This window comes from Ursus americanus, chromosome 6, assembly GCF_024610735.1.
Source record: "Ursus americanus isolate L20-20 chromosome 6, mUrsAme1.1.p, whole genome shotgun sequence".
Classification (NCBI taxonomy): Eukaryota; Metazoa; Chordata; class Mammalia; order Carnivora; family Ursidae; genus Ursus; species Ursus americanus.
In genome coordinates, this window is record NC_142132.1 from 71,531,018 (window position 1) to 71,552,809 (window position 21,792).

Below are 21,792 nucleotides of genomic sequence, written 5' to 3' on the forward strand. Positions count from 1 at the left end.
TTCGTACCTCAATACTCAGCGCTGGAGATGTTCATTTGTAGAGATCCAGATGTATCTTCCTGCGTCTCAGGCTGATTCCGTGGGTGTTCAGGCTGGTCTGGTACCTATCCAGCTCGACTCAGGGGACCGGCTGAAAAAGGGGTCCCCTACTCCTCTGCCATCTTAACTCCTCCCCTCCGCATTTTCTATTTTTGACATTGTCTTCAAAATGATTTTAATGGTGTTATAATATTTATACAGTTGGTATGCCATAATTTACTTGAGCATTTTTACTGATAGACATTTAAAATTGTTTCTAATATTTTCAAAATTATAGATGCCATAGTTAAATCCTTCATGTTTAAAAGTTTAGTTCTTCTTCTGACTTATTTCTTTAGAATAAATTTCCAAAATCCTACTAGTGAGTGAGTGAATACTAATAATTTTATAGTTCCTGACAGTGTACTTTCCAAAGGAATTGTACCAATCCCTGATGTCCTCACACATCACCATTACTTGTCCATAGTTACAGATTGGTTTTCTAAATGAAAGGTTGCAAACTGATGTTCCACGGGCCACGTTGGCTCACAGATGCCAGATGTCTATACTAGGTTTGACTCTTGTTTTCATTAGACTAAGCTGTTTATTGTCTAAAGTATTTCAATATTTCCACTTCAAAGGATATAGAAAAGTAGAAAGAGTAAGTATAATAATAAAGCTGTATGTTGACCACTCAGTTAAACTAATCCTAATATTTTATATGATCGGTTTATTTTTTAAACAGAGAAAAAATCAAACACTACCCAGTTTGTGTACTGGTCTATTTTCTCTCGTCAGAAGTTACTACCATCCTGAATTCTGTATTTGTTTCCCACGTATGTAGAACTTATGTTCTACTGTACGTTGCCATAACCACAAACAACACATTGTATGGTTTTTCATGCTGACAAATCACTTTGTATATGTGCTATTATTCTCTAGGTATCTTTTGCATCCTGCCTTTTTGTTCACCACTGTTTTGGAAAGGTAGCTGTGTTGATATATATATCATATGTTTATGAGCTGCCGCTCATCTATTTTAAGTGCTATATAGTCCAGGCTTTTATTCACATAAAGATACATAGTTTACACTGAAAGAATCAAATGACCGGGCAATACCAGGCTCACATTCTTTCTTGGAACGACAGGCTTCTGTCGTGTGGCAGTTGCTTCTGTTTGGCTAGGACACGTGACGCTCAACCACACAGTCACAGAGAGGATTTCACAAGGCCCAGGGTCCTGGGTCTGGGCCCCTGCTGTCTCTCCTCTGCCTCCGACCCTCCCCACAAGGCCAGGTGTCTGCAGGCCCAAAGGGATGTGCCCAGAACCCTTTCAGATGGTGCTTCAGGGTACCTGGGACCAAGGAATTCCTGACGGCAAAGGCCTGAGCCCCTTCGTTTTCTGCCTGAGCTCTGCAGCACTTGAGTTTGTGACTCCACATTCTAAGTCTCTGAAAATTTCCCAACTTTTAAATGTCAATCAAGGTTGCTTTAAGTCGCATTTCTTTTGTTATAACCAAGTTTAACTTTTTCACATATTCACTTGCTTACGTGTAAATTTGTGTGCCTGGTTTTGTGTATTTGTTACTGCATTAAAAAAATTATTTGGGGGTGCCCGGCTGGTTCAGTCTGTTAAGCCTCTGACTACCCGCTCAGCGGGGAATCTGCTTCTTTGCCTCTCTCTCTACCCCTCCCCCTGCTCATGTGCTCGCTCTCTCTCTCTCTTTCTGTAAAATAAATAAATAAATTTAAAAAAAAAAGGAAAATAAAAAAAATTATTTGGAGGAATTCCTCTACTTGTGGAATAGAATGCAAATATCTTCCTTGTTTCTGCTGGATCACCCGGACCACCATACCAGTCTATGGACACCTTAACCAAAGTCAAGCCTTAAGATCTGGACATCCCAGGGAATTGCAACCCAGGCTGTAATTCCATACAAGAGTTGGCCCCATTGGACTCATCCTCATTCTTAGGATATAGTCCTTCAGGGACCAGCCTTTGGAGAAGGGCCTCCTTGGGACTCCCCAGGCTTGCTCAGTCTCTGGGTATTGTTACCTATTCCTCTCACAAGAGCTGCCTAAGGACAGTGTCAGTACTCCAGTATTGACAAATGCCCTCCATGTGAAAGCTCCCCCCTACTTATTTACCTCTCTGGCCTGGGAATTCCCTACTAGCTTGTCAGCAATTTGCTGTTTTAATATCACACACACACACGCACACACACATACACACACGTATGTGTGTATATATTTTTTTTATTCCATGATCAAGATATAATTTATAGGGTAAACACAGCATAGGACCCCTATAGTGGTTGTTGATAATTTTATAGATTTTATACTTTAAAATGATTGTAAGAGTCAGTATTACTAGATGATTCCCTGACAGGTAAGAAAACAATTTCCATGGGCAGAATAGGAACATGAACTACTTCATTTAAAAAATGCTCTTGAGGGGTACCTGGGTGTCTCGGTCAGTTAAGTGTCCAACTCTTGGTTTTGGCTCAGGTCATGATCTCATGGGTCATGAGATCGAGCACCATGTCCAGCTCCACGCTCAGCAGGGAGTCTGCTTGAAGATTTTCTCCCTCTGCCCCACCCTCTCAATAAATCAATCTTTAAAAAAAATTGCTCTTGAATGACATAATACTACCTTGGATAAGCATCATATATACTCTCTGGCCACCACAGATTCAGAGAATGGAAATATAGGTGTTCACTTACATGAAGATGAGGTGGCCATACTACTTAATTAGTGAAAAAAAGAATGACTCAAGAGCAACTATTTTAAAATCAGTTATCACTTTTAGAAGACAGTCTTCTCTAATATATAAATGGCTTATCGATAATTCCTTATAACAAGTCAACTTATTCACCCTTACCTAGAATACAGTTTAGAAGACGATCTTGGGAGAGTCAACAGAAACTTACACTGTTCAGTTAGATATGCTTCACTAGGTAAGGGACATATGTCATAAGATCCCCTTGAAAATATTCTCTAACAACAATTATTTTGGTCACACCCTGCACAGCACTTGGGGAGCCTGTATTTGTCTGTGTTAAAGCTACCACAAATGAGAACATAAATACTTCTAGAACCCTGGCGTTCAGTGGGTTGGGAGAACAGCAACCAGAACATGAGGGGCCTCCTGCTACCCTCACGGGCATGGGGTCATGATGCAGCTTGTGGGATGCCAAAATGGTGAGATGGTCCCTGAGAAAAAGTGGCAAGAACATCCACAAAAACCCATGTTTCCTCCCCTCAAAGCAAACACTGAAAAAAGCACATAGCTAAGATGCATTTTGGGACATGGTTTAAATAGTAACTGTTGATCTCATGACTTAATCATCTAATACTATTATACTTAGGAGAAAAAGAAAACCCTTATAAACAAAGCTGAAAAATCTACTTTCAGGCAAATGTACAACTGTGGGAAGGTAAGCAATGTAAAGCTCACGGTGACTTCACAAGCCAAGGAAGCACATGACTCGCCGTGCTCACGTTATAACAGGCACGCCTCTGATCTGTGTCCGAAGCTCTGCGGTACACGATTACTCCTGTACTGACAACTTCTTCTTCTTTATAACCCACACTACATACTGTGTTAGTGTACAATTAAAATTTTAAATTATAGGGGCGCCTGGCTGGCACAGCGGTTAAGCGTCTGCCTTCGGCTCAGGGCGTGATCCCGGCGTTATGGGATCGAGCCCCACATCAGGCTCCTCCGCTATGAGCCTGCTTCTTCCTTTCCCACTTCCCCTTCTTGTGTTCCCTCTCTCGCTGGCTGTCTCTCTCTCTGTCGAATAAATAAATAAAATCTTTAAAAAAAAAATAAATTATAGGAAGAATGGAAGTAAGGGAAACTAAGAACAAGGTTATTCAAAGTGCTGCGAAAAGCAAAAGAAAATAAAAACAAAAGCAGCAGCTAGTTTTTGCAGAGGAGTCGATGGCACAGTGCAAAATGGTGAGTACACACGCGACAACTGCTCTAGCAGCGGGGCTGAGAAGATATTTGGAGAAAAAAAGAAATACAAGGGTTTAGAAGATAAATGTAATGTCCACAGTAAATATTAGAGATGTTAGAAGATTAACATCCACTTCAGGCCTTCAGGAGTAAAAAGAAGACATTCCAACAGTTAAGACACTTCTCTGCGGATACCTTGGCTTCTTTCTGTGCTGGGATGGAAGAACTTTCCTCAGTCTCCCTTTCCTGCCCTGCTTTGACCCCGCCTCCCAGCATCTCATACGCCAAACTACACATAAAAGTATTTGCCAGCCCCCAAGCTACCACGCCTCTGCTTCCGCGTTGTTGGTTTCCTGTGCTGAAATACTCTGTCCTATTTCTCCAATTAGTAAAATGATCCTTTAATATCCAGCTCAAGTGGAACTTTTCAGGCTTTCTGACCTCCAGGTCCCGTTCTGTGCTCTTCGTTCTCAGAGCACACACACCAGTGTCCTGCAGTATGTGCCCTCTATGTGCCCGTCTCCTGCGAAGAGCCCTGCCCCAAAGCCCCCCTGGGCCACTGCGGTGGCCTCCTAGCAGGCACCCTTGCCTCCACTCTCAGACCCCCAAGTATCGTTCCTGGCAGGCGCTACAGCGGGCTTCCCAAAATGCTGGCTGGATCATATTACAACTGCTTAAAACATCTTAATGGCCCCATAGGCTAAGAGATGGAAACAATATTATGGTCACATTTATACCCCAAGGATCACAGGAAAGAACCTTTTAATAAGAGTTTAAAAGGGAATAAACTTGGACAGAAAAGTAAGAGGAACTTAGCATCACCCCAAGCTAAGAAGACTGGTTTCACCCAGTAGAACATATTTAATATAATGGAGAAAACTGTAATGGGGGGGCAGAAGCAAAAGAAAGTTCTAAAATAAAATGATAATTATCTCAGTTCTAGAAGAAAAGGATAATTATCATCCTAAATTTGCCACTTATCCTCAACAGTGCTAGAGAGAGTTGATTCAAGATAGGAACAACAGTAAATTAAAAGAAGTATTGTATAATATGTCTTTTTTTTTTTACTAGACTGTTATATAATTTAATTCTCAAATCCTGAAAATTTAGCAAATGGCTAAAATAAATTTCTTCCAGTAAGTGGTGGAAATCAAGATGGGCTACTTGGATTTTGCTATAGTCCAGAGACTGTAGAAAGGTTAAATACTAGGTGTTCTAAGCTTCCAAATTTTACAGAATTTTGCAGTATACTCCTAAGCATGCAGGCCAACACCAGGAACAGAGGCAAACAAGCATCACAACGTCCTAAAAAAGTCTAAATACAAAACAGATCATGACTCAAAATACTATGTCTTTGACATGAAAAGATAGGATCATTATAATTATTTTGAAAAATTTTCATGATCCTAATAAATCTAAAACTAAAGAGTCAGATATGTGACCTTTTACATTTTAAGAGCTTATGTGAAGAAAAGATTAAAGAACAAAAGATTGAAGTACAAACATTTTCAGTTGATCTTATACCAACGAATTACACTCCATGAGCATTTTCTTCTTCTCACGAACATGAAAATCCCAAACTACCCATGAAATGAACCCGGGACCTACCGTGCTGCTGGTAAACCTGTTGGCGTAGGCCGTGATGACCCCACATTTGCTCCCAGTGAACAGCTGGCAACTGTCAGGCACCCAGGCACAACTCGTTACCTTTGAGAGAGGACAACCAAAGATCATTGTGTTGCAAAAGCAGGAGAAATGTTTCTACTTCTCTGACAGTTATTTAAAAAATATATAACCACAAAATTTAATAAATATTTTACTTGAACTGATTAAAAATGTGCAAGATATAATAATATTCTGTAACATTAAGCCAGATGGCTAAAGGCTGTTTCCAAGTTAAAATGTATTCTATCATTGTCTATGATTTCATATTTTTCTGTACACACACACACACACACACACACACACACACACACGGCCATTTGTTCCTCAGAAACTTAAACAAAATGATCCAGGATTGACTAGATCAAGGTTGCGTGTGTGTGTCATGTGCATATGTGTGTGGTTTCACACATTTACCTGATTTTTACTTTTTTTTTTTCTTTTTCTTCTTTTGGTGGGGAATTGGGGTACATATAAGGAGAGAGGTATTGCTTCTAGCAGTTCTAAAGATTGTTAGATAGGAGAAGAAGGAAAGATAAATGTGGAGAAAAAAAATCCCAGATTATTCCTTTGGGACTGTAAGCCCTTCAGTCCTAACCATGGAGGTGCTATTCAAGGCCACTCAACTCTCTGGCCCAATAAGTCTTCCTCTTGCTCTGGGCACCAGCTGACCCTTAGCGCTGGTCGCCAGTGCCTCTGCTCCCATGGGTCCCTTCTCCAGTCCCAGCTGTCCCACAGCCCACACTCCCCTCACGCTGCACTGTGCGAAGGAGACAGAGGTCATTAGCCGCAGATCTCACCCCCTTCCTTCCTTTGTGCCTCAAGTGTCTCAGCGCCTCTCCTGTTTTAAAGGAGGAAGCCCCTCTGCTTTTAAGGGCAGCCCCACCCCATTCCCAGAGTTCCTTGTCATTGCTCTCAGAATTTCAAGCTGTCTTTTGCTGGCTGCTTCTCCTGGACCTGCAAATGTGTTCAAGTGTCTGCTACCTTAAAAATGACTTTCTTTCATCCGGGCTCTTCTTAACCCTCGATACATCACCAGAGTCCACTAGACCCAATTTCATTTTTTGAATTTCTTTCTTGAATAGTTCTATTTGTAAGGATTAATATTTCAGGACTTTTATTCTTTCTCAGAGGGCTTCCAAAGAACAAAGAGAAAGTATATTTATTTTTTTATATATAGAATAAAACTCAGTGCCTTGTGATTACCATATGGGTCTACCGAACCCTTTCATAAATCTGAGTTACATTATAGGGTTTTAATAATTTCATCTTCCCTCTGTCTCGAACCAGTTTGCTGTCATCACTGTAGGAATTTTATTTCATGACTACTCAACAATTATTCCCAACTCTGCTAGAGCAAAACAAACAGGAAAATGCAGAATGATGGATCTCCTGGAAGGATAATGTAATCTGTGAAATAAAATGTCATCTCTTGGTTTTCTGACTGTACTGTCCAAAGAGTGGTGCCATCTTTCACGAAAATATAAAGACTGGAGATACTGCTTCATACTCTGCTTTTAGCTTTCATTGAACACAGCTGGGAATTCAGAAATTTTCATGTTCTACTGATAACAGAAAAGAGAACAAAACTGACAGAGGACTAGGTTTCATGATTATGAGATCAGTCAGAAGGTGAAGGCAAAGAGATGGCAGGACTCTAATCTCTAATGATGACACTGTGATCGTAGAAGTGAGATCTGAGTGTGCGTCCTCATACGATAACATCCCGGATGAATTTTCTCAAACTACAGAACTACTGAGTAGACAATATATTTCTAAGGATGAAAATGAAATGCTCTCATCCAGGCGGTCATTTGAGCCGAAGTTCTTTATCACAGAATATTTTGCTAAAAGAATCTGGACAATCCTGTTTTGCTAAAAGGACTTAATGACAGTGTTCTTTCATCGTTAATGATGCTTGTGTGCCAAACTTTACATGATAGAAGTAATTTTGCAATGTTCAAATTCTTATTAAAAGTTCTAATAAGGCTGTTTTCCACTGTCCTTATGCTGCTTACTTTTGTTAGTTTACTGATAACCAGATAACAAAAAGTGATGACCTTTTTTTCAGGTATATTGAGGGTTAAGTGAATGAGTCATTGTTCTCCTTTCTTTTACTGCTAAAAATCCCCACCAGTAGAAGCTTGCTAACATGCTCTAACATGCTCAAGGAATGGGGAAATGGGGAAATGGGGAAATGGGGAAATGTTAGGACACGTGAATGAATAGGCAGAAGATGTTATGTAGGTAATGGGAGTCAGGAAATGGAAAAGAATTTCCCATGGAAAGAAAGACAGTCACAGAAACAGGGTTTAACATACATTTTAGTATGGGAAAAAGTTGTGGTAGTGTGTGTATATATATTTATATACATAGATATATACCTCTATATACATAGATATACATATGTATATATACATAGATATATATATATACACACACACAACACACACACACAGTATATATACAGTATATATACAATTGGAGACATTTTTACAACAGCTTTAGAAGAGAGTAGTGGGGAGTACTATTACCCCAGTTTCAAAGAAGAGGAAAGAACCTCAAGTTTGGAAAGGTTAAGGTGCTTGCCGAAGGCTACAGAGTAAATAATAAAGCCAGGGCACTAACACAGATCGGAGGGCTTTAGTTGGGCCTGATGCTCTTTCTACCCATTGTGATGCCTAAACCCCCAGTCTATTTAGCAAACACCAGGTACAGAGGATGGCACTCTGGTTATAGAAAATGACACAGTAACAAAAGGCAAGTGAACACTGAGAAGAAAGCAGTGTTGATTTTGTTCCAACGCTGCCAATTGCTCATGCTGACTAGGTGATTATAATACCATCTCAACGAGATCCTGGGGAGAAGACAAATTTTGGGGACACAGAATAGCAATAGTCAGGAAGTCTGAGCACTGTAAACAAGGCCCAAGCCCAGCGTTATCAGCTTCTGGACTGGATTAACTGCAGAATATTAAAGACTAGCTGTTACCAGTCTGACTCCTTTCCGAAGAATTACACTTAATTTTATGATAAAGTACTTCGTAAAACGTTTACCTGATATTGCTGCGAACTTTGTATGAAGTTTATTGGAGGCTCGCTTTGTTTACTCTTCAACCTTAAAATGTTATCAGCGTATCCCCAGCTCAGGATGGCTGACCACTGAATGTCAGTACTGTTCATGCTTCTCACACCTCAAGAAGGAGACATAAAAGTATCAGATTGCCACCGCTCAACTGTTATTTGACAGCCCCCCCAAAATGGCGGGTTAAAAGCTGAAGTTTACATAGCAGAACACAGTATCTTTCCAGAGCAAATCATCTTTGTATTCATAAGATGGACAGACTTAAGTTAGTTTTATACCTTTAATGAGAGTGGGATTCTAAGAGTGGAACTAATTCTTCTTCATTCATGGTGTTTTGGTTAGGGCTTATTTGATTTAGTACTAAAATGTCTGTTAAGAAATTTTTATGGAAGGCAATGATAGTCAAGCTTACTCTGTTCATGTTCTGTGACACTTTTAAAAATAAATATAAACTAGATACTGTTTAAATAACTTTGTAGCTACCACCTGCTGAAAAATCAGTGTGGACAACTATCAATGCTAGAAAGAATATTGCTACCCTAGAAGCAACACCTGTCCTGGGAAGGAACCATTTAATGCTGTCAACTGCCAGGGCTTTGCACAGCAGACTGATTTAACAAGGTTCTGCTCTTTTTCTCCTTCTCTTTTTTACAACATAGTTTTATGTCCTTTGGGGATAAAGATGTGGACATTCTGACATCACTTTTCAGTACTATTCATAATCTATGTCTTGTTGGTATGCTGAATATAGCTAATGCAGCATAAATGTTGTAACTGGTGCTGCCCTCGAAATCTGCATTGCTTTAGTCCCTTACAGACACAGAATGTGCTTTATGTATTCCAGCACCCAGCAAAGTAAGCCCGCATATAAAGGAATAAAACACATACATACTTGTTGAAAGAATCAATAGCACAGTGGAAATGTAATTCACTGATTTTTGTTTTCTTTTGTTGAGTATAATACCAAATGTTGACATCAGTTTTGCAATAAAGGAGTTGAAATATACCCACTTAATAAAAGCTCCTCTAAATATAAGCTGCTAGGGAAAGGAACCACATTTCATGAGTCTCAGGCCCTCTCAAATTCTACCGTAACGCCTGGCATGTAGTGGGCACCCAATAGCCCATGTGCTCAATGAATGAAATACATCTAGTAACAGCCCCCAGTTTCTCATTCCAGCATTTACAAGATGCACTGCCTTTTTTTTTTCTTTTTTCTTTTTTTTTTTTAAGAAAAATTAACTTCTCCTTTACCTACTAGGACAGTGACTCTTAAACAGGAGTTTTCAAGAAAATGGTGTTTCCAGCATGCCTATGCTTGGACATGAGCCCCAGAGATTCTGACACAGTGTGGCTCAAATGAGACCCAGGCAAGCATATTTTGAAAAAAGGCATCTCAGGCAATTTGGAGGCACAATTCTCAAGTAAGGGTTTAAGGTCATCAAAACCATCACAGTTACATTGTTCTGTGCATGTATAGCTCAGCAAAACCACACAGTTACTTGATTAAGCAGCACTCAGCGCCTTGCAGCTGTAGCACGTGACCTGATGCCCATCTGCAAGCAGGGCTCTTACTCCTAAGACCTCTACCATGGGGTGAACGCTCCTCTTGCTCCTCTGTGCACTGTAACGTGCTGGGTACGGCAGTGAGAGCTTGCACAGTCCCCTGTGCTTATAGCCTGATGGACCTTTACTGAGCACTCAGGAGTCAGGCACTGTGGTAGTCATTCCCTATATTATTTCATTTAATCTTTACAGTAAATTACCCTGTCAGGTCAATCCTTTTGTTATTCCCGATTTACAGATCAAAAGCCAGGATGTAGAAGGTTTAAGTAATTTTCTCAAAGTCAAACAGCTACTAAGTGGCAGAGGAGGGATGCAAACTCAAGGCACTGCGCCTCCTAAGGCCAACACTTTGTATCTGCCGTCTTCCATTGTTGTGTATTATAATCTGTTGTATTATACTACTTCCCCGCACAACCTAGATGCTGGCAAGCCCCAAATACATTCTACAAGGGAATAGTGTATAATTTGAATGAACACAGCTATCAAGGGCTCTGACTATCGTGGCACAAATAAGATAGGTTGACAATTACATTTGACATATTTAAATCCCATCATACTAAGCGGTAACACCAGCCCTTTCTCTTCTGCTCAAAAGAGATAAACTTCAATCCACTCTAATTAATTTTTTAAAGGTAAATTATTGACATATTTTGGTACTTTATTAGTAGTAGTAAATTATTTGCAACACACCTCACAACTAATTGCAACACTGATATTATAACAGTTACGATTAAACAGATTTACCTGATCTTACTAATTCACTAAACTTAGATAAAATGATAAGCAGCCTCTCTTACTACTAACAAGTATAAAGGCGATCACTGATTCTATGATATAAACAAGAGTAAGTCTACAAAGAACTGTGGTCCAGCCAGCACGCTTAATTTCTCCGAGTGGCCTCTGTTCGGCACGGGTACTGCACCCTTAGAGTGCAGAGCTGTACGTGGTGGAAGGAGCCTGGTGCGCCATAATCATGTTAAACACAAACAGTGTGACCGTCAGGACGCAGATCTCGTCCACATGCCGGCTTTTAGGCACATCTGCACACACCTGATAGGAACAGTCAAGCATCCTCATTGATTTTAGTGCCCAAAGCCCATGCCTAGGAAGTAGGGAGAGTTCTTTTACATTGACCGAAATGGTTCAGTACATTAACCACAGACTAATTACAGCACTCTTTCACGTGTTGCTGTTAGCGAGTTAGTGCACAGAGGGTGAGAAAAGGATTGCTTTCCAGGCATACTTATTTTTAAAACCTATTTTCAAGGCTATCACGACTTCCTTGTTTTGTTTGTTGTACTCTCATGACTATCCCTTCTGAGGTACTAGCTTTGCTGCCCAAATAACTCTGCTGTTCTGGGATTCAAGAGCCTCACAAGGTACGTGTCTACAAGATGGACACTGTTTGCATCGTGTGAGCATAACCATTTATTCTTGTCTCTGACGACTCCTCTCATTTCAAACGGCACTGCATTTAATCTCCCCCTTTTTTCCATGTGGTATGTTTCATTCCTACTTTGCACTAAATAAGCATAAATTTGAATGATTTTTCACCATGGACTCAAAACTTACAAATAAAATAGTGGCACAGATGAGCTAGCAACATCAAATGTCATGAAAAATATGCCTACAGTGATTCTCATTATGTTTTCTTTTACCTTGTTCTTTGCTGTACGTCATCAGAAGACAGAAATTCTGGGACAAACCACAGATGGCTCTGGTGGGCAGAGCCTGCAGAGAACCGAATCTTTCTCCATGGGGCTGGCTGAAGCAGACCACAGGTACCGGAGCGCTTGGAGAACCTACATACTCCCCCCACTTCAAGCCTTTTATCCACGACAAAGGACTCTAAAACAGAGGAAAATAAAAAGTATGATTTTTTTTAAAAGGTAGTAAATTTAGAATGACTTCTAATTTAAATTCTAAACGAAGAGTAAGCAACCTGATTATAAGCCCTTTGTAGGCAAAAATTATTTTATATATATTTTTACTTCCCCTGTACTTAGTATATAGAAATATATGCTCCTTGTTTCTAGACACAGTGATGAAAATATAGATGAAGCCCCAGTCCTCATGGAGCTGCCTTCCAGCTGGGATGAGGGGCAGACAAAAAATAAACAGACGCACACACACCAGGTGCTGAAAGCTCTACGAAGAGGGGGGAGAGGACTGAGAGCATTGGAGCTGCTATCTTAGATTTGGGGTCAGGGAACTGAGGAGGGGATGTCTGAGCAGAGACGTGAAAGAAATGAGAGAGCAAAGTGGGGCTTGTCTGGGGACAGGCCATCCTAGGTGGAGGGAACGGTCAACACAAAGGTCCTGAGATGGGAATAAGGCAGGTCAGTACCAGGGTCCCACTGTGAGCGGACACACGGCTCAGATCTTCACATGTACCAACTGCAAAGTTAGTCAGCACTAAGCATAGTGTAGATTAAATGGCATTTATTACTTTTCAGGGAGGTGCTATTAAATTATTTTGACATGATAAAAGAATAGAATAGAATAGCTTTCAACTATGAAACACAGCATTGGCGATCTGGTTTTGATAAAACAACACTATCATACTGATGTTTTAAATTTGAATTTTACTGGTTGTATCACTCTGGTTTGTGTTTAGCATGCAACTTTGATGTATGTGAGCTCTGAGCATAAAGAATTTACATGTCTTCTATCTGTATTCTACATTTACTGTATTTAAGTAACATTATTTTAAGAAACGGTTGTCAAAACAAGGTCTGTGAAAACCATTTTCTCTTAAAATGGGTCACAGTTTCCCGCAGTTGGGGATGTGTTGCTTTATCCTTCCTGTGCCTTTTCATTTTCTGCCATTCCCCTCCGCAAACCCTTACAGTTTCCAATTCACGGCCTCCCATCCTCTGCTGCTTTTATGATGAAGAATTTAGGTGAGGTTTAGAATCCATTTTACTCTTTAGGTTTGGCTGCTTTATTTTTTATTTCAAAGTAAAAATTATGCCTACTTTCCAGTTTAAGAGGCAATAGTTTTTACCATTACAATCAGGGGAGGCAAAAACATACGTAAGGAGGCAAAGACATACGTAAGGTTCTCCCTTAGCTGTAAGCCACAACATTCATACTTCTGGTCAGTACTGTTGGTGGAAGATGGCCAAGGCCCTGCCATGCATGTGTGTACAGCTGTACCCACGCTCAGACCATTCTTCCAGTCCAATCTGGTGGGCAGGTTCCTGTTAGGCCGCTGCCCCGGCGGGCTTTCCCTGCTACTAGCCCGCTGGGGGCTGGCCGCCTGACCTGAGCTCCCCAGAGCCCTCCCTCGTCTCACTAACACAGCACTTACCACATACAGGATCTCCCTGTTAAGGGGCTGCAGCGCGCCTTTAGGCCAGGACCTTTCTATTCATTGTGGTGTTCCCTAGAGCCTCGGAGGGGGCCTGACATTCATGGGGTGGAGTCAACTTTTGGCGAATTCTACTGAAATTAAAATGACATACCGGATAGGTAATTTCTTTGACCTGTTCTCGGGTTTCCCTGAAAGCAAACTGCACTAGCAACCCCACAGCCGCGGGAAGCTCTCCTTCAAGGTTGAGCTTGGATCCGGGTCTGCTGGCATGGGCCGACTGGAACAACTGGCGAGGGGTCTGGCCGTAGGTTTTTATCATGGTTTCTAGCGCTCGCCTCTGAACTGGATCTTCAACTGCAGAGACATCCATTCCAAAATATGTCTGAAGGGTAAAAGAGTAAAAGAGAACAAGAGGTATGCAAAAAGCAAGATTGGCAATGACACCAGAGGGGAAACAACAATTTGTTTTTTCCTCTAGGTAGTAGTTTACTCTCCTCTATTTCAAATGGAAATGGTTTGAAAATGTTTTTGATCACTTAGCATCAGTAAGTAATATAATGCTTATGTCAATTATACCTCAATTTAAAAAAATGAGGTTTTTCTTTGGTCTTGTCTTTCAGTGAGGACAGATGAAAAAATAAGCAAGATTTTCACTTAAGTTGATCCAAAAAACCAAGCAGATTAGCAAGTGGATGCATGTTTTCTGTAACTGCCTGTCAGATATTGGTCAGAAAACTAAAGTGAAGACGTTAGTCAAAGTCATTTCAGGTGGTCAACAAAACTGAACAAGACAATGTGTAATTTTTACCTTATGGCAACACAGAGGCAGAAAGTAGAGGACCCTGCCCTGCCCCAACTTTCTCAATTTGTAGAAATGAGGACTAGAAGTTCAAAGCCATTTATATCTGGCCTGAAATTATGTGATGTCCAAATACTCTTTTGTTTTTTGACATTAATATGCTCAAAGAAAGATTTTGATTACTCTTCTCTCAAGACACAGTGGCTGGTTTCATAGGATGATTTTCTGTTGCTAACTGATGGAGGGGCCAAGGGCAGGCTGCCCAAAGATGGACCACTTTGGCATATTGATTTGATTTGATTTTAAAGATTTATTATTTATTTGAGAGAGAGAGAGTACACATGCCGGGAGGGGGGGTGGCACAGGAGGGGCAGAGAGAGGGAAAATGAGAATCCTAAGCAGGCTCTGCATGGAACCTGATGTGGGGCTCGATCTCACGATCCTGAGATCATGACCTGAGCCAAAATCAAGAGTCAGATGCTTAACCAACTGAGCCACCCAAGCGCCCCAAGTATATCAATTATTTTAAATAGAAGTTACTTAGGAGACTGCCTGTGTAAGAAGGAGACCCAGACCCTCCTCTGTCCCTCTGAAAGCAGGAAATAAATTTCCCATGTGAAAGGTACCCTCCCCATAGCAGGAGGTAGAGAGACATCCATATCACCAGAGATAGGAAATTTAAAGTGGAAAAGGCTATATAAATGATGCTTGTTATTTTTATTAATTTACTATCCCAGCCCAAATTCTGTTTAGAGATCCTTACTAATTGAAGTTCCCAAAGTTAAGTTTTCTTTGTCCTATCAATTCGTCACAGATTTATTGTCTCTTTGTCTAAAAAGTGTAAAAACTGCCTGCCTTGGTCATTTCTTGAGGTCTTAATTTCATTATTGAGCCTCTGTGTGCATATAATTAAACTTTGATTTTTTTCCCTATTAATCTGTCTTATGTAGATTTAACTCTTAGCCCAGCTGGAAGATCTTGAAGGGTAGAAAAAGAATTTTTCATTCCCTTCACTCACACACACCACGATGGAGATAATATGATTATCAACTATTGAGGCATGTTTTCTTACATATATATAGACATTGGTACGGAGCCTAGATTTTTGAGGTCTCTATCTCTCCCTTTTTCCCAGGCAGAAGAGTCAGGAATTTGAACACTAGTGTCACTGAAACCCAAGCAAAGTCTTTCTGATTTCCAGTTTGTAAGCTCAAGAGCAACGCATGTGTGCCTTATGTATCCTCAGAGAGTATTAAATGAATCTTGACTTCCTGTCTCTGTGTTTGCTTTGGGGGTTTTCAAATACGCCACTAAAACTGACTAGAAGGTTGGCAGGGAGAAGTCTGTGATGCGCTGCAGATCCCTTCAGCCTCCTTCGGCCATCTTGGTGAGGCTACCAACGGAGGAGGCTGGAGGACAGACAGCTTCATCTCTCTGGCAGGAGGCGCACGACTGGATAAGAAACAGTCAAACTATTCCATTTTGACCAAGACACTGTAGAGAGAGTGGTGTCCTCCATGAAGCACCATTCTTAGGACATGAAGCTGAAGAGAAAGGTTGGGGGGGTGGTCAGGGCAATAATCAAACTGGAAGACGAGTGAAGATTCAGGACTTGCCATGGTCCTTTTCTTTCTCCCTCAGTGTTGGAATAAAAAAAAAAAAAGACTTCATGTATAAAGCTAAGTTATGGAAAAAGTCATCTGTTTAAAGCGGTATACAGGAAAAGGTAAAAATGAAGTTAAGATACAATGCTGGTAGGTAGTTCAGGAGAGCATTATTTAGGTTCTAACGAAAACTGTGGGTGATTCTGAAAAAGTGTGGTGAAAATTGCAAGCTCTTTAATGTAAAGAGTGCTATTACACTTTTCTTCTTTGTGTTGTCAACCCCTGGAGTCAGATGGAGAGTGATGCACATTTCCTTCTTGGCATCTACAGCGAGCAGTCAGGAACTGGCTACAGATCTGTCACGTTCTGTGCATACCCGCTTGTACAATGTAGATTTAGCATTTCATCAGGCATAGCCAATTTCATTACATACCTAGACATAACCTTTCTATAAATGCCAAAATAAAATTTCAAAGGTTCTTCGGAAGTTAAATAATCTTCAACACACTACTCTCCTCGCCACCGCCCCCTCCCGCTGCCGCCACAAGGTATCAATACTTGTTATAAATGCTTATCTAAGCATAGTCATTCTTAATGGCTGCTTGACTTGGTATACTCAAAAATTCAAATGAAGATTGGAATAATCCTCTAGCCAGGGCTTTAAGAAATTTATTTGAAAATATTGTTTCTCTACATTCTATGCTATCAGTTTCTAAGTGAACCTTATATATTAGTGAATAATGAATTAAGATCAAAAGGCATTTCTACATTTCTTAAAAAGGTTAACATTTATTTACACTTCGTTCTATGGTGGACATACTGTATGAATTTCCTTCCTTATTTATGAGGTTGGTATTATTGTTCACACTTTACAAATTTGTACATTTAGGTACAGAGAGGTTAAGCTATTTGCCCAAGGTCACACAGCCAGCGCAGAGTCACAGGGTGACGGTTTGAACTCAATTCTGAATTCAGAGACTGTGTACTTACTCACTGCACCTTCTCTGGCTCCATGAATTGAATGTTATCAAATTCTTAGAACAATGGCATAAACTCTATCTTTTTTAAAGTTCTAAAGTCCCAAAGAAATAGTGGCAAAAATTCCAGTAAAATGACAATTATATGGCATATATCAGCATGCAGATACTTTTAATGTGAATTTTACATAAGAATAATTAAAAAGATATGCTAGGATTATAGGCACAGAGTATAATGAGGTGAGTGTCAAAATTCCTAATTGCTTTTAAAGTTTCATTTTAGATCAAATATGAATGAAAGTCAAAAATTATACCTGAAGTCTTGCCTTTACTTTATACTACTCTTATGTAGAAAATTATTATTCACCTATCAAATTGTATTATTCCCCTTTTCCAAAACACTTTGCCACATTTCTTTTATCAGAATCATCAGTAAATCTGTCACAGTCTTTCTTCTAGACCTTAGGTCTCTTAAGGAATTGAATTTTCTGTTATTTTAGAGGTATTTAAAATAATTACTGAGCAAAATGGACTAAAGAGATTTTATTTTAAAGCTGCTATTCAGGAATGGGTCTCTGGCATACATCAGCCCAGGTACACAGTGAATTACTGTAGGTTCATGTGCGCATTTTCACTGCATTTGTCATGAACGCTTGATGAACCTACGCAGAGAACTGTAGCTGGAGGAGAAGTCCAAGATCAGTCTCACCCTACCTCCTAATTACAAAGTTAGGAAAGCAGAGAGGCTAAATGTCTTATGCAGGGGATTAATAGCTACTATGCTGTACTCATTGTCTTAGAGTAGCCACTAGGCAACACTAGGCTATAGCTCTGTCCCTATAGTCTGCTTTTTTGCCCCTCATTCCTTAAGGAATTTCCTTCTAGAGGCCTCATCTGGACCCCACTACCATATCCAGGCAGGCACAACCACCCCAACTTTGCTTCTCACCCTGCTGTCCCCACTTGAATCTTACTCACCTTCACATACCCAGAGCTTAGCAAATGAAATGTTTCCTTAATAGATAAGATTTCTTTTTTTTTTAAGGTAGCTTATTCAACAACATCAAAAAGTATACGTGAAAGTGTAACAATTCTACTTCTAGGAATTTATATTGTGCCGTAAAGAGTTAACGTGGCAGGCTTGAACTGCTTTCCTTGGAAAGGCCTGTTTGCAAGGTTGGCCTTTGGCTGGTGTGTGGAAACATGGATTTCAGGACAGTTCCCAACATTTCCTAACTGGATAAGAGTGGCTTACTGTGTCTAAACTGTTTGCACAGTGTGACTTATGCTGAACACCTGCTCTCCTTCTGGGAGCCTGGGATTTCAGTACATGTGAGACAGAGAGTGTTTCCAGGACCAGCCCTTAATTAAAACCCTGGGCTCTGAGTCTCCAATAAGCTGCCCAGCTAGACAACGTCACACCTGTTGTTGGAGGAAGTAGGCATGTTCTTTGTGATTCACTGGAAGAAGACTCCTAGAAACTTGTGGCTGGTGTCCTCCAGCTTTGCCCTAGACATCTTTTCCTTTTGATGATTTTGCATTGTACCCATCACTGTAATAAACCTTCTGTAAATACGACTATTTGCTGAGTCCTTCAGTCCTCATTCAGCCTGGGGATGGTCTGGAGGGACCCCTGGTCAATAGCATCTTAGTTATTTTTAAAGAGGTGAAATATAAAACCTGAAAAGTCTTGGGTAACAGTTCAAGCTGTTGCCAATTCTCTTTGATAACTTGGGTATTTAAAAGAAACAGCCCAACAGCTAACCTTTTATTCAGGTTTGTCTTACATAAATGTATATTTTTAAAAAGAGTCACTTACAGCAGGATGAAAAACGTTGATGGCTTGAACGGAAGCCTTCCCTTTTTGCTTATACCCGAATACCAAGTCAATCCACTGACAGATGTTCTGGGACACGTAGTCAGACTCTAGAGCCTGTCGATGAATGAGGATAAAAAGACGAGGATCGTTACGTGCCCAAGGGGGGAGGTTGACGTGATTAACCCGTTCACCGTTCTGACGCACACCAAAATCAAAACCTAAAAAAGAAGATTAATATTAATGCTTATCTCCCCAAAGCATGCCTCATATGGCCCACTGAGCAGGTCTTAAGAGTTCCCCGAAACAGACAGTATGTGCTATAACCAGGGAAAGCAGAGACAAAGAGAATAGTGACATCACTGTTCATCTACTTACTTACCTACTGATAGAACTATGTGGGCTAATGCAATCCTAATTAAATTTGAGATCTTTCAACTTATTTTTTCTACCACTTTATATCATATTGAAAAAACAGAAGAAAATCACTGCCTACTAATTTCAATATTCCACTTATCGAAACTTCAAATGCAGTTAAGTGCTTAAATATCTAGTCTGTTCAATTATAAACTCAATTAAAATCAAACAAAGGCTTTGTATAAGCATTTCTGAATTATTGGTGGCAACATCATAATAAATTTAAGACTATATTTAGTAAATGTTAGCATCATGTAGCTTAAAAAAATCCAACTAATACGAAATATACGCATTCCTAAATGAACTATTAACTTTACGGTAAGTTTAGAGGTCTGTCTTAACATTATTTCCACTAAGCATTCCTGTGGATAATAAAATTATCCCAACACATTGAATTAGAAAATTCTTCTGTGATCTAAATAAGCTGTTCTCTAATTGTTTCATTAGTTTGCTAGTGTAAACAAGAATCTCAGAAGTGTTTGTTTAAAAAAAAAAAACAACTGTCCTAAAAGAAATGTTGGAGAAATGTTTTTGTGCTACCTTTTATGGACAGAAAATCTGAACACCATAACAGAATAAAGACTAAAAAGGATCTCTTAAAAGCTGATTACACTTCATATAAAATTAAGTTGCTGTCTGCCTCCTAGACCTTGTGAAAACAGAAGGATATTCGGTAATTTTGGAAGTATTTTGAAATAATATGATGTGAAATATAAGCCAAGGGCTTTTGTAAATGAACACAGAGTGAGGGTGGGGGTCATCTCAGAAAGATCAGCTCATCCTACAGACAGCTGCAGAGTGATTTAAGGCAGACTGGCCAAGAATCTACAGACCTCTGTGCGAGCAGCTTCGGGAGAAGCAGCAGGGATTGACCAACTTAACAATACTGAATGAAACTTCTAAGGGCTGAGCTGGGGTGGGGCTGAACAGCAGGGGGTCTGTATAAACTCAAATCATTCTCAACTGTCTAATGCTCTGGGGACACCTCACAGGTGGGCACTCTTCCCACACAGCGGATGACTGGAGGTACGATGAAAGGCTTATTGGAAAGCCGACAGGAAATGACGTGATGTACATGATAGCAAACAATATTTTCCAAAAATAGCTATAACAACCCTTGCTGTGTTGCATGCTTTTCCAGAATCTTGCTACTCCCTTCACCAAGTAGCAAAGTCTATGCTCTTTCCTTTTGAATGTGGGCAGGCACGGCTGAACAGAATGCAGCAGGAGTGCCACTCTGTGACCTCCAAGGTGAGGTTTGTAGAGGCCATGCAGCTTCTGCTCGTCTCTCTCAGGACACTCGCCTTTGGAACCCCGAGTTGCCAACGAGAAGGTCCAAGGCCGCCATGCTGTGAGGAAGCTCAAACTAGTCCACATGGAGAGACCACATGGAAAACCACAGAACCTACATAAAAACAGATGCCTGCCAGCCCCCAGCTGCTCTGATCCCCTGGCTGGTCCAGCTCCAGCTAATCTGAAGGCAGACCCTGAGCCCACACCACTAAAGGCACCGGGCTGAGCTGCTCCTGAATTTCTGACCTGCAAAACCTGTAATGACAATAAATTTATTGTTTTGAGGCACAAAGTGTTGGAGGTATTTGTTATGCAGCCAGAGATCATGGAAACATACATATAAGAAACCAGGGACAGAGAAAACAAGCGTAGATTGAAATGAGTCCCAAGCCGAAGCTACAGGTACTCCGAACTGCGGGTGCTGACAACTCACTGAGGCATTTCTCATCTGGGCAAGACTATGAACCATGCTCCAGGTGACTAGTCACATGGGTTCCTAAACAGCTCCAGAGAGGCCCGTTAGCATAGAATAAAATTCTAAAGCAATTTTCCCAACACTAACTTCTCTAAAGATATAATTATCAATTTCATATATTCCTTTTTTTTCTTTTAAAGATTTTATTTATTTATTTGAAAGAGAGAGAGTAAGAGAAGGAGCAGGGGGAGAGGGAGAAGCAGACTCCCCGAGAAGTAGGGAGCCCAACATGGGGCTTGATCGCTGGACTCCAGGATCAGGACCTGAGCCGAAGACAGACACTCAACCAACTGAGCCACCCAGGTGCCCCCAATTTCATATATTCCTAAAGGTCACATAAAAATATGAAATTAGGTAATGCAGGAAAATGACCCACAAACGTCCCTCAAAGAGCTACCTGACCTTCTACGTAAAAAATAGGTAAGGTTGGCTGAGACTGTTGGTCGTTGGCATCATAGAAGATTTTGATTTTATCCTCTACTATCCCTTTTTGGTATTAGAAGATTCTGGCTAGGGTGTTTTACTTCTAAGTTGGTCACTCCTCATAAAGTCACTGAGATTTTGGTTAACTTACATTGTGCTTTTAATAAATTCATAACTTTTTTAATAAGCTTATGATAACCTTTACAATCAGAAAAAGGAAGTATTTCTGTAACAAAACTAAAATACATGTTTACAAATACCTTTAAGAGTTAAAAGTTACCAATTTTCCACACATATTTAGTCCTATAAAATAGTTAATCTTCACGTTCACTTGGAAATAAAATGATATACATAAATAAAGGTATTTCTCTTATTGGG

General features: G+C 40.3%; 1 protein-coding gene across 3 annotated transcripts in view; it reads right to left on the reverse strand.

Annotated features, from left to right (window-relative positions):
- The window catches only part of LYST (lysosomal trafficking regulator), a 202,315-nt gene that overhangs the window by 12,786 nt on the left and 167,737 nt on the right, over positions 1–21,792 (reverse strand). For all 3 annotated transcript variants that reach the window (XM_045783612.2, XM_045783611.2, XM_087863139.1), the window contains 5 exons: positions 18,810–19,027; positions 13,762–13,992; positions 11,953–12,142; positions 8,701–8,837; positions 5,591–5,689 (listed from right to left, as the gene is read on the reverse strand). In XM_045783612.2, the coding sequence (XP_045639568.2) occupies positions 5,591–5,689; positions 8,701–8,837; positions 11,953–12,142; positions 13,762–13,992; positions 18,810–19,027 (875 nt within the window). The remainder of the gene's footprint in view (positions 1–5,590; positions 5,690–8,700; positions 8,838–11,952; positions 12,143–13,761; positions 13,993–18,809; positions 19,028–21,792) is intronic.